The 14033-nt window shown below is 35.3% G+C and overlaps 1 protein-coding gene across 8 annotated transcripts in view; it reads left to right on the forward strand.

Annotated features, from left to right (window-relative positions):
- The window catches only part of LOC128238201 (cytochrome b5 reductase 4-like), a 41973-nt gene that overhangs the window by 22738 nt on the left and 5202 nt on the right, over nt 1-14033 (forward strand). For all 8 annotated transcript variants that reach the window (XM_052953839.1, XM_052953838.1, XM_052953845.1 and 5 more), the window contains 10 exons: nt 3756-3909; nt 5775-5875; nt 6158-6257; nt 7326-7355; nt 7846-7888; nt 8427-8578; nt 9469-9501; nt 9759-9884; nt 10551-10691; nt 11166-11318. In XM_052953839.1, coding sequence (XP_052809799.1) covers nt 3756-3909; nt 5775-5875; nt 6158-6257; nt 7326-7355; nt 7846-7888; nt 8427-8578; nt 9469-9501; nt 9759-9884; nt 10551-10691; nt 11166-11318 — 1033 coding nt within the window. The remainder of the gene's footprint in view (nt 1-3755; nt 3910-5774; nt 5876-6157; nt 6258-7325; nt 7356-7845; nt 7889-8426; nt 8579-9468; nt 9502-9758; nt 9885-10550; nt 10692-11165; nt 11319-14033) is intronic.

The following is a 14033-nucleotide window of genomic DNA, read 5'->3' on the forward strand; positions in this document are numbered from 1 at the left end:
AGTATTTAGATATCCATTAGAGCTCAGTTCCTTTTGAAAACCAGCCAGATCCGAACATGCATGCCTAGATTATGGTCCTTGAAAGTAATAAAAAATCAGTTTGTCTGTAAACAATTGCTTGTGAACATGATACAGTCTTCAGTTTTGATTGTATCTCGATGAAACTTGTACAGTATTTAGATATCCATTAGAACTCGGTCCTTTTGAAAACCAGCCAGATCTGCCCATGCATGCCTGGATTATGGGTCTTGAAAGTATTAAAAAATCAGTTCGTCTGTAAACAATTGCTTGTGAACATGGTACAGTCTTCAGTTTTGATTGTTTCTTGATGAAACTTGAACAGTATTTAGATATCCATTAGAGCTCGGTTCCTTTTAAAAACCAGCCAGATCCGCCCATGCATGCCTAGATTATTGGTCTTGAAGGTATAAAAAATGGCATTTTTAGCAAAGTCTGATTTTAGCCAAGTCTACATAAGCGGAGTCTATTTTTTAGTCAAGTTGACATGTAAAGTCACAATTCCTTGTGAATGTTTGTTCATATTATGCCCCTGGGGTCATTACTGGCCACACCCCCGGGTTCACAGGTTTGTCTGAAACAGCTATGAAGATCCTTGCTATTTTGAACAAGGCTTGATTTAGTAGTCCACTACCATGGTTCAAAACTGGCACTGCCCAGGGGGTCACAAGAGACTTATTTAAGAAATATTTTCAAAATCTTCTTGTTTTAAACCACAAGGCCCATACCTTTGATGTTTGTTGTGGAGCAATATTCATATGATGACCGTCTAGCAAACCATTTGAAATTATGCCTCTTTGGCAAAAGCTGGCCCCATCCCTTTTCACTTTTTAATTTTTAAAGCTACAGCAATGAAATTTTGACCATGTGTACAGTTTTGCAAAGAAGCATCAATGTTGTCCTCAGATGTCCTTGTCTTTGACCTTTTGACCAGTTTTTTTAGCTCACCTGAGCACGAAGTGCTCAAGGTGAGCTATTGTGATCGCCTTGTGTCCGTCGTAGTTGTCCGTCGTAAAAAAATTGACTGTTAACACTCTAGAGGTCACAATTTGGGCACGATCTTTGTCAGAATGTTACCCTTAATAAAATCTTGGACGAGTTCGATATTAGGTCATCTTGGGTTAAAAACTAGGTCAGCAGGTCAAATTAAAGGAAAAGCTTGTTAACACTATAGAGGTCACATTTATGACTGTATCTTTAGGAAGCTTGGTCAGAATGTTAATATGAATATATTCGAATCTGGGTCATGTGCGGTCAAAAACTTGGGTCACCAGGTCAAATTGAAGGAAAAGCTTGTTAACACTCTAGAGGTCACATTTATGACTGTGTCTTCATGAAAGTTGTTCAGAATGTTTATATTAATCTCTAAGTCAAGTTTGAATCCGGGTCATGTGTGGTCAAAAACTAGGTCATTGGGTCAAATCATAGAAAAATCTTGTTAGCACTCTGGAGGTCACATTTATGATGTATGTTCAAGAAACTTAGTCAGAATGTTTATATTAATTAGCTCTAGGCCAAGTTCGAATCTGGGTCTTGTGCGGTCAAAAACTAGGTAACCAGGTCAAATAATAGGAAAAGCAAGTTAACACTCTAGAGGCCACATTTATGACCAGATGTTCATATAATTTGATCAGAATGTTATTCTTGATGATCTTTAGGTAGAGTTTGAAACTGGGTAATCAGAGGTCAAAAACCAGGCCACTAGGTCAAATCATAGAAAAACTTTGTAAACAATGTAGAGGTTAAATTCTCTCTTTGATCACCATGAAACTATGTCAGAATGTTTGTGGTTATGAAGTCTATGTCAAGTTTGAAACTGGGAAACCTGAGTTCAAAAACTAGGTCATGAAGTCAAATCATAGAAAACATTGTTAAAACACTGTTGAGGCCATATTTTTTACTTTATTTATATGAAACCTGGTCAGAATGTACTTATTACAGCAAGGTGAGGTTTGCAACTGGGTCATCCGTCATATTAAAAAAATCACTGTAAAGGATCTAAGTAATATATTTTTCAATCACACTGCTAAAATACATTCTGAATTAAATGAAACAATTTTCATGTTTATACTCCAACCATAACAAGAACAGAATTTAAAAATGTACAAAGACAGGTATGCATCCTTTCCAAAGGTAGCAGACCACAAGACTGACATTTCAAATTCTCTAAAACGGTAATCCCTCAACTATAATATTTAACAAATATTTAACATGTAGCATTGAAAACTAGTCCTAAATTTGTTGTAATTAAGTCCCCTCTCTTTGCACTTTTCATCACCCTGAAAAACACTTATTCCCCCCCCCCCCAGTCACAATTGCCATCGTCCTGAAAACACTTATTTCACACTTGAATTGGATCAGGTGAGCGATACAGGGTCTTCAGGGTCCTCTTATTTATTTTTAAAGCTACAGAAATGAAATTTTGACCATGAGTACAGTTTTGAAAACAAATATTTTTTACCCTCAGATTACTTATACTTGGCATATATTAAAATAGTTCATGCAACTATATATTTGTTGCCTATTACTCATATGTACATGCTCTGAATTGAAAAGTATGCCAGTAGAGCATAGGCCCTTTTGGGCCTCTTGTTCTATTTCCCAATGTCAAATGTCGTAAAACTCAGACAACCATAGAGGGAGGCATCTGCTTTTGATTATAAAACAACGGGTTTCGACTGTATTATGAAACTTATGAGACTTCTGACTAAAGATGTGGGTGAATACAGACCTGCGCAGCTGGTATACATTATAAGAGGCCAAAAGAAAGTGTTAAGTTTGGAGTTGATGCTAACAATAGGGTACCATGTAATTTTAATTTTTATTTGCACCTCAAACATTCCACCACCACATATCTGTCCAATATTGTGACCATTTGAAAGGATAATGTATACATACATTCTCTTGATGTTTTTCGCAACAGCAAGTAATTCTTTTCAATTTGTTAGACATTGGCCATTTTGTAAGAGTCTAAGATCTCTTTCCACCCTCATTTTCCGTTTAATAAAGACTAATTCCATTGTAGACAGAATTTGATTGTGGGTTAGAATGGCCGGATTAAGCTGTATTTGGGGTTTAATCTAGGAAATACGTTTCCTGCCTAATGACATTACAGAGGGATATTTTGTCACACTAGGAAGGATTTATCGCTATGTCTAGGTCTTCTTAAGATGTAAGAGCGGATGAATGTTACAGAACACTGAATGTTACAGTACGCCAAATTCCAGACAAATTTGTCTGGTGATGGGAGCTGTCAGTGATGTATTGTTGGGCTTCACCGTAACTAGTGCCTGTCTCTTGTTCTTGTTGAATGTGTTTACTGGTTGGATGAGTAAGCAGCCTTCAGTTGACAACTGGTAACAGGTCATGGATGTCAGAGATAATTTTGAATGTTGGCCATTCAAAAACACTCTAAACTGAATACTTATGAATGTATGTTCAAATGTTTACAAGGATAATCACTATAGAAGTAGCCAGTTCCAGAGCTCAGGCTATGATATTTTAGTAAGTATTGCCCCTTGACCAATGAGAAAAATCTTTTCAAAATCAGGTAGGGTAGGTAGGCATTTTTCCGTATAAAGCTTTAAAGGTTTAAAACTACATATTTAAACAAACACTTTTATTTTATTCTTTTACCAACACACACAAAAAAAGCAACTGTTCCGTAGGTAGGGTCGGATAATGGGAACCGGAAGTGTTTTTTGTAAGCCTTATTACAATATAAATTTATATGCTAGGTACAGTTGAAGCCTGGCCACTCCCTGATGGACTGGATCCGGCTTGGCCGGAGTGGTAAAGACCTGACTGGAGTTGGTGGGCGCCGACTAGATGTAACCCCAGAAGAGCTGGGTAAACACAACACAGAGAAGGACTGTTGGCTTGCCCTCAGAGGTAAACAAAGGGAGATTGCATTGATTTTTGTTGATATTCGTGATACCATCACATTTGGAAAACCATCTGTTTTATAAAGGAGTTGTACATGCATTATCCAATCAATATCCAACCAACCTCCAATCAATATCCTATCAATTTATCTGCAAGCCTTGGACTTAATAAAAGGCATGTCACTGCAACCAGTTAAGCATGCACAAGATGACTTAAAGTAGGCTGCATGTACAATACTCTAAATTTGTAAATTTGTTAACATTAATGACTTGAGTCTGGTAATCTTACAAAAGCTCATACAAGGTGGATTTTATCAAATAACAATTTACCAAAAAAGATCATAAGGAGCATAGCCTTTTTTAGCTCGACTATTCAAAGAATACGGAGAGCTATACTACTCACCCTGGCATCGGCGTCGGCATTGGCGTCACACCTTGGTTAAGGTTTTGCATGTAAGCACCTTTAAGTCATTATCTCAGTAAATACATCAGTTATTGCATTGAAACTTTAGATATGTATTCCCAACTATCTTACATACTGAATTAATGAAGTTAGATAACAATTATTTGAATATAATGCAAATAATAGGCCTTTATTATTCGACTTACAAATTCTGGTTAAGGTTTTGCGTGTAAGCACACATAGGTTAAAATCTCAGCAACTATGTGAGGTGTTGCATTGATACTTAATACAATGGTACTCAACCATCCAACCTATTAAATTAACCAAGTTAGATAACTCTAGTTTGCATTTAATGCAAATAATTGCCCTTAATTATTCAACTTAGAAATTCTGGTTAAGGTTTTGCATGTAAGCACACATAGGTTAATATCTCAGCAACTACTTGAGGTATTGCATTGAGACTTTATACAATGGTAGTCAACCATCCAACCTACTTAATTAACCAAGTTAGATAACTCTAGTTTGCATTTAATGCAAAATAATTGCCCTTTATTATTCGACTTAGAAATTCTGGTTAAGGTTTTGCATGAAACCACATTTAAGTCAATATCTCAGCAAATATATCATGTATTGCATTGAAACATTAGATATGTATTCCCAGATAACACTTTTTTTGAATATAATGCAAATTATGGGCCTTTATTATTTGACTTAGACATTCTGGTTAAGGTTTTGCATGTAAGCACACATAGGTTAATATCTCAGCAATTACTTGATGGATTGCATTGAGACTTTATACAATGGTACTCAACCATCCAATCTACTTAAATAACCAAGTAAGATAACTCCAGTTTGCATTAAATTAAAATAATGGCACCTTTTTTATTCGACATAGAAATTCTGTTTAAGGTTTTGCATGTAACCACTTTTAAGTCAATACCTAAGCGTATACATCATGTATTGCATTGAAACTTTACACACAGGCTCCCATATATTTAACCTTATTTAATCAAGTAAGATAACTCTATCTTTTATAATATATAATTTTTGCCCCTTTATTATGCGACTTAGAATTTCTGGTTAAGGTCTTGCATGTTAGCACACATAGGATAATATCTCAACAACTACTTGATGTATTGCATTGAGACTTTATACAATGGTATTCAACCACCCAATTTAATTGAATAACCAAGTTAGATAACTGTATTTTGCAAATAATGGCCCTTTATTATTAGACTTAGAAATTCTCATTAAAAATTTGCATGGAACCACATTTATATTAATATCTCAGCGCATCATGTATTGCATTGAAATCTAATCTAACAGTGATCCATGCATATTTTGCCAAAACATTTCAATCCTTACATTGAAAAGCGGCAGAATAGTCGAGCACGCTGTCTCTGTGACAGCTCTTTTTTATTAGTGAAATAGTTGTCATAAAAGTATTGTGAAAATGTTTGATTACTCAGGGAAGGTTTACAATGTGACCTCGTACCTGGAGTTTCACCCTGGGGGAGTGGACGAGCTGATGAGGGGGGCAGGCAAGGATGCAACAGCATTGTTTGATGAGGTACTGTTGCCTGTAATGCAAACTTAGTTTTTAAAAGTTGTTTGGTCTAGGATCACCAATGGTGTTATTAGATATTGCTTCATCAACTTAACAAAAAAGTGACATGTGATGGTTTGTTATTTTTTTCGTGATGATTTAACACGCTTCATTTGATATGTAAAAAAGAGATCTGTTAAATGTGCAATTTACAAACCATGAGCAAGTTCCTTGTATAAAGGAACAGATAACAAAGATTATGTTGATTTTTTTCTATTCTGTCAACCTTGATTTAATTTTTTTAAGATCCACAAATGGGTGAATGCAGAGTCCATGTTGGAGAAATGTCTGGTGGGAAGGTACAAAGTAGAAAATCAGATGTTGAAAAATACCCTGCTCAGGAAAGGTATGGAAGAATCAAGTCCATGTTTACATTCATTAGACTTTTGGATGATCAAGTTTAAATTCTTACACCTTTGTTTAGAAATATTATAACACGTCCTCCAATATAAATTCCAGAATCAAAGTCTAGTCACCAGGCACGGGAATGTGACCTTGTGCTGATTTTGACCATTGTGTTAATAAAAGTACTAGTTGGTCTGCCCTTCATTTAGCTGTGACATCTGACATTTAAGTATTTCTCAACTCAATAAACAAAAACCCTAGCACACTAGGTTAAAGCCTTGTGATTAAAGATGTGGCCATCCTTATCTTATTTTGAGAAAAGATCTTGTCGCTAAATCACAATCTGACAAGACAGCAATTTGATTTCCTGACTCCGTTGTCCTGGCTAATTGCAACATCATAGATTCTGACTCTATTGCACGGCTAATTGCAATGTCACAGGCACTTTGAGCTTGATAGTCATGCTCAATTATATTTGTGAGCCTCATGGTTTTAATTGTGACTGTTTTATTAGACATTCCTTATTTGTTCTTATAGATGCTGCCAGACTATTTGCTGTTCTAGATGCCCCAAAAGTATTTGCCTTTAAAGATACCCCGAAGAATTTTCCTTTAAAAAGGCTCCACGGGTATTTGCCCTTAAAAATGCCCCCTTGGTATTTGCTCTTCCAAGATGCCCTAAGAGTACATGTATTTGTCATAAAAGATGCCCTTAGACTATGTGCCCTTAAAGATAACTGGTATTTAGTGTCCTATCAGCCGGCCACAAATCTGGAGCTTTCCCATGTATTTGAGTTTAAGGGTCATCGGTGGGGCTCTGGAGGAAGACCCTTCTGAAATTACAGATTGTTGATATAACTGCCTAAGAAATCCAGTGTTTATGGCACTAGCACACTTCCCACTTGACTCTTAACACTAGTGAATATACTTGTCTAAAACTATATCTAAGGTGTTAATGTAATGTCACATTCTATAATGCCATTGACGTAGACGCTTGGTCGTGCTATTACTTCTGTTCATAGTGTTTACTATGATTTATGATGTAAATAGATTGTTTTTGCTAATTTCAGGCTCAAAAACATCAGAGAATCTTCCAAATGGTAGGTTAATATAAAGTTCTATACATGTTTCAGATGATGATGGAATAGTGTTGGTATTTCTCCCTCGCAAATATGTGATTTGTTTCTTTAATTGATGTTTACCTCGGTACTTTCGTTGTTTAGAATTCAGAATTGGCTGATTTTGGCATCATTGCCTTCAATTCAGTCATATTAGATCATCCACAATAGTACATATTAAACTCAATTGATTGGTAAACTGTTGAAAAATTTGATTTTGCATAAAGCGCTAGTAATGCTTTAATCCATAAAGCAATTTTCAATTTTCAAACGTAAAATGATAAACTGTGATCTGATATTTTGTTAGAAGTCTTATATCACTGGTTTGCAGACATTGCTCAAAAATTGTTTCATTCAAAGACAAAAAATAAAAATGTTGTCAAAATGCTCAATCTATGAGAGTGCAGATTAAATATGTAAATCCATTCCCTGTTCCATCAGTTACTATCATTGTCTTAATTTCTGATTACAGGTGGCTTTTTAGCTCCGGCAACTCCGCCATTACAAACCCCTAGGTAAGGAGAAATCATTTTATTATATGCTTGTATTTGGTTAAGAGAGATTTATCAGTGAAATTAAACTGATATTTCACTGTCTCAAACAGTGAAAATATCAATTTTATACTTTTTACTGTTTTGAAAGTTTAGCCCTTTCTCATGTTGGAAATGAAACTTCAGTGCCAACAGGACACAAAAATGACATAATGTTTGCATACAATTGACTTGCTTTTCTGAAATACTAAAATAACATGTTATTTTATATCCTTTTTAGGCATATAAAAAAAGAATAATTGTTTGTTTCAGTGTAAGATTTCTTCCATGTTTTACATACGCTAGGTCATAGATACAAACTTTTCCTGAAAACAGTACCAGTCATGGGCTTAGCACTTGCGAAACTTCTTTCGAAAAATTGTTAGGAGAGTATTGCACAAAATGGTACAGATTTGGTTTAGTACATGGTGGTAAGGCATTGAAGGAGTGTAGCATGCAATATTACCTAGATACACCCCTCCATTTTGTCCAGACTGACATCTGTATGGCATGTACATTACAGGTTTGACTGGTACCAGAGTGGTCAGACTGTGTCCGTGATCGTGTACACCAAGTGTCCGGAGATCAGCCAGGATGATATCATAGTGGACATACAGGGCCGGACTCTCCTCGCTTCCATGCATATAAAACAATCAGTCTATACTGCGCATATAGGTTGGGGAAAAAAATTGTTCTTCGTCTAACATAAAATTAATATACATGTACATGTCTGATAAGTATTGGACATAAATAAAACAAAAAACACAACAATATATGGACATTGTGAGCGTGGCTTGTGTTAATTATTTTTTTTGCTGTTTAAAGCATCACTGTGTGGTTTGAAAAGTCAACATCTGGGTATTATTGTGGGCATCTGTGGCATTACATCATAAGCAAAACCTTGTTCAGAGAATGGTGTACATACCTGTACCTGTACGTATCTGTGTACATACTCTCTCTGTTACATCTGATCATGGGATAATTTGCCCTGGTAACTGTAGAGTTATACCCCTTTTACATTTAAAAACAGTAGGTGAATGTCTTGTGCTGACAATAACTGAAGCATTCATTATCTATTCATGATGAATCTTGGTGACAGTGACTAGACTAGTCTGGAGTTTGATCTTGGAATTAAGTGCTTTAATAACTCCAGCGTTATTAAAATAGTAGTTTTATATCTGCACCAACAATAACTCAAGTATTTTTCACCAAATCATGATGAAACTTTGTGACATAATGTTTGTAGGTATAATGTCTCTGTCAAATTAGATCATGAGAGTAAATGGCTCAGTAACACAAGAGTTATGCCCCTTACACATTAAGGTACATTTGACTTAATTATTGTTTGAGTATAATAATGAGACAAAGTTCTCAACTTACTACAAAGTTTTGCTACTTTATATTGAAAATTGGTATGATATTTGGTTTTAATATAATTGTTGTTCCAAACAGGCACACATCAAATTCCACAGAATATTTAAATTTAGCGTTAAGTTCCATCACAAGTGGTTGTTTAGTTTTAAATAGTGATCACTTGCTTGATAACTGATGTTTTATATTTTTAGAACTAGAAAAAGAGGTTTCCTTGGATTGTAAAAGTAAGTATATCTGACATTGTCTTAATGGATATAATTATATTTCATGTGAATGAGCAAAAGACATGGAAATATTTAAAAAGCAGGAAAGAACTGAAAGAAACTTTTTAATTTAAGTACATTTTAGTTTTAAGTATTATTTGCATTTTGTTGCAGATCTAAAATGTTAAGCTATCAAACTAAATTGTGACATATTTCTTTTTTTTAAGTAATTAAGACTTACAAAAAACAAATAAAACATTTGCACATGTCAAATTCAGTGAACATATCTGGAGACAGTGGGAAGGTGGAGCTGGTTTTTGAGAAAACCCTGCATGATGTCCAGTGGTCCAGCATTGGCAAACACCTCAATCATCACAACACCTATGTCTCCTACAACCACTTTAGTAAGTATTGGCTATTGACAACATCCTCACTGCTGCTCTATCAGGGCTTTCTCACCTTATATGAGTGTTGCCAAAATTAGCTACTTCCCAATTACCAAAATGCAAAAAAAGATTGAGAATATCTTGTTCAAATTAAATTCATCATAAAAAAGGATTTAAATTATGTTATTTGATAAAAATGCAAAATTGAAAAGAAAAATTAAGAACATAGAAAGGAAAGCCATAAAATTCAGAAAATAACCATAATTCCTGTATGATCAGTTTTGGATTTTTTGGTCCTCTCAATTTTATGCCACAGATCGCTAGTATTTCCCAATATAAAAAGGCTAAGCCTCATCCCAACTTTTGCTGAAAGAGGGTGCTTGAATCTTGTGCTAAGTGATTACTTAATGTTACTTACTGATTAATCTTAATGAATGAGGAAGTGTTGGGCTAACATAGGCTGATAATTTCCGTAAAGGTAAAAATGTAGGTTTGCTGCCAACTGCATTACTTGAATGGAGTTAAGGTATCAGACACATTATTTGTGATTGTCATTAGGGGATACCCTGACCCCTTGTAACCCTTATGTGCGTGGAATTAAAGGGACTTCATTGAGGTCTGTAATGGAATAAAAGTTTTCCAGTTCAAGTTTGAGAAGCACATGATCAACTTTCATGCTTGCAGACCCGGCGTACCGAGACTGTACATTAGAGGCTGTGAAGTCAATCACCCATGACACACGACTGTACACCATGTGTCTTCCCCCGGGGACCAGGATGACTGTACCCGTAGGGCACCATGTACATCTAAAACACGATGTGGAGGGTATGTTGTGGTGTTTTCGTTAGCCGTTGAATCGCCTCGTTACTTCTTGTCAGGATTGTCATGTTAGTCAAACAGTTGGTTTCCTCTCAATAAATTTAGTTAGAAATGCTGTAAACTTGATGTATGGAAAGCTTATTTGGAAATGTACTTTGTGATTACACTTGTGGTTGAACCAGTCATGGTCCCTGTTGCTAAAAATAATAAAATCTGTTTCCACTCAATAACCTTTGTTAGGAGCAACATTGATTTTTTGTAGTGAACAAACTTGTTAATTAGCAAGCTCATTACGGGTTTGCATAAATAAGGTAAAAGTCAAGATTGCTGCTTATTTAAGATCTCTAAACTGTAATATGCCTCAATTTCCTGATTGCCCAAATTAAACATCTGGTTTTGTTACATTGTAGCATTTCTGGTTTTCAAATTTGAATGCTATATTATTGGATCAGTGAAATATGTTTCAATTTTCTATATTAGGTGTGGAAGTTGTGCGGAGCTACACAGTGGTACTGCCCTCATTACAGCCTGGCTGTCAGGACCTACGGTTGGAACAGGGACAGGCTCTCTACCTCATGGTCAAGGTCTACCCACAGGGGGTGCTCACGCCCTGGCTCGGGACTCTCAAGCCAGGTAATAGTGATGAAATGAACATGTATGTAAAAAATTGATTTATGTATGTAAAAAATTGATTTAGGGTTTTGGTCACCCACATATTTGTTGATAACTAAACAGAGTATTATGATTTTTTGGGTTCACCTCTCAATTTTCAACTGCCTGCATTTTGCCCCCACACTCTGGCTATCGCTAGTAATCACAGTGTCTGGCTGTACTTTGGAAGTTGCTTTACTGTTTGGGTACTAGCAGGTTTCACACTAGGTTTCTGTAGAACAGCATGGATCTTGTTCCCCCTGTAGAAGATTGAAGCTTTTCCCTGGAATTGATTACCTTGTAGTTTTCCTTGCTCAGCTATTCCCAGGGTATGTTTATTTCATTCACCTGTTTGACAAGGCATCAATCCTCGTACTATTTCCCATGGCCAGGCAGTTTCCAGATTGAGAGGTAGTTTTTTCTATTACAGTTAGGTGGGAAATACCAGAATATATAACAGTAGAATTTCCGGGGCCAGACCCAGATTTGAACCAGAGTTCTCAGGCATGCTATTCCAGCATCTTACCACAACTGTCCACCTAATTATAATTTATTGCATTACCAGAAATAAAATGAAGATATTTTCATATAAAGTTTGTTTGTGTGTTGACTTCTTGTGCCTATTACAGTGTTTAAGTATTAAAGAAGACCAATGAAGCAATTTTGTTTTTACAGTGTTAAAGCCCTAAAAGTCAACCTACATGAAGGTTAAATGGACTAGACACCAGATGGTCCCAAATTCAGCAAGTACAGTATTTCCTCAAAACAAGCCTAGAATTGTCAAAACAAGCCGATAATACATCATTTAACATGATTTAAAGAATAAGCTCTCCTAATATTTATTAAGTGAAAAAAAAACTTGCCTGAAGCTAAATTGTTATAAATTTTTTTATTATTTATTTTTTTAACCTTAGTTTTTGTTTGTCTCTTTCTTTGTTTCTTGGAAAAGCCTGACTATCACTACTTTTTGTGAAAATAGTTTGAGAAATAAAAGTTTGTTCTTAAATGCCCTAAAAATGGCCCCGAATGTCAGGTTTAAAATGTTCAGTGGTGCACAAAGCCCAACTTGTTAGCTGTCCAGTTTAGTGTTTAGATTTGAACAAAAACCTATTTAGAACCCTACACTATGTGTACATCAGTCTGTACTGCTGAAAATGTTCAGTAGCCATTTATTTGCATCCTGAAGGTCAGTAAAGAGCCCCACTTTCCCTTCATTTTGCTCTCTAAATTCCTACGTTTTTAAAAATGTGCTCCTGTATCCCTTTTTTTGTTTAGTCTCTTTAAAGCCTGATGATTGTTTAACTTCTTTTTCCATAACCACTTATTGCATAACCAACAATTAGTATTTGTTGTTTCTACAGAGTCACTACGATATACAAGGTGTCATTATGGTTATGTTAAACAGTTTATGTAAGCTGTAACACTAATAGTTCATTTTGACTTCCTCCCAAAATGAGACACTGAGTTTGTCTTGTGAACCATACTGTCTGAGGTTGATGGAGTCCGTTCATATATGTCTGGGTTGAGTTTCTTCAGCTGTTTATCACCTCAATCCAAGTGCATTCGAACCATGGCGTGAAAAACTATGAGATAATTGAGTTCGAAATAAGGATTGATAAATAGGATTGATTTTTCGGATTAGCAATTTTGGATTAAAGATTACAAATTTAGTTAAACAAAGGAATAAAATCGGGACCGAAAAATAAATCGGGACCGAAAAATAATTTTGAAATAACGATAATTTCGTTGAGGGGGACAGTGCATGTCACTGTGCAAGCTCACTGTTCAAGCCTTAACAGACTGTTCGCTCAGGTTGACAAGGTCGCTCTATCCCCTTCAAGGAAGTCAATAATCATTTGTTGATTACTCTGTCATTTAATATTTGTGCATTTTCAGCTATTAAATACACGGTTTAATACAATCTAATTGGCAATTGCATTATTTAGTGAGTTATAAGTTTAAGGTTTATTACTCAAGAAATATGTTTGTTATACTTGAGTATGTATTGATTTTAAATACGAGTGTCACTTCAAGAAAACATCAGAAGCTATAACGTAATCTCCAAGAAGACTGTAGTTGAGTTACTTTTTATTTAATTAACAACATGTCTCTCTGTATTGTTACATAATAATCAAATTTACAATCTAATTATCTTTGTTTTGTTAAAGGCAGATAATATTAATTATTGGCACAGTTTGGCTCTTGCTTTTGTTAAAGCACAGCTTACTTTCATGCAGAATTTTAATTGAAACACCACTCTTTATATTCATAAAAATCTTTCGGAAATTACCAAGTCCCTGCAAAGGAAATTTGCTAGAGAAATTCCATTTCCTGAAATTGGTAGAATTATTTCTGTTTCAAGAACAATGATTGACATTCTGTGGGCTAAGAAGCTCAGGATTTACATAACAATGGCTATTAAATAGCAGTGAAGTGTATTCTATTATCCCTTTCTCCTTTAATTCTCTATATAATACATAACTACACAAGGCATTTATTTGAACTTTCTCCCTCCGCTCTGTTACCCACCGTCACATTGTCGCCCTCTGTACAATAAAAATATGGGTTTTACTGCTTTTGCTGGAGTTAGTCTGTATCACTCAGACACTTTGTTAACAAAATGCAGATATAAAGACTATATATTTAAAAAAAATAATCTGATGTGTTATTCTTGGTTTATGTTTTGACTAAGGGCTT

The sequence above is a fragment of the Mya arenaria genome, chromosome 6, assembly GCF_026914265.1.
Source record: "Mya arenaria isolate MELC-2E11 chromosome 6, ASM2691426v1".
NCBI lineage: Eukaryota > Metazoa > Mollusca > Bivalvia > Myida > Myidae > Mya > Mya arenaria.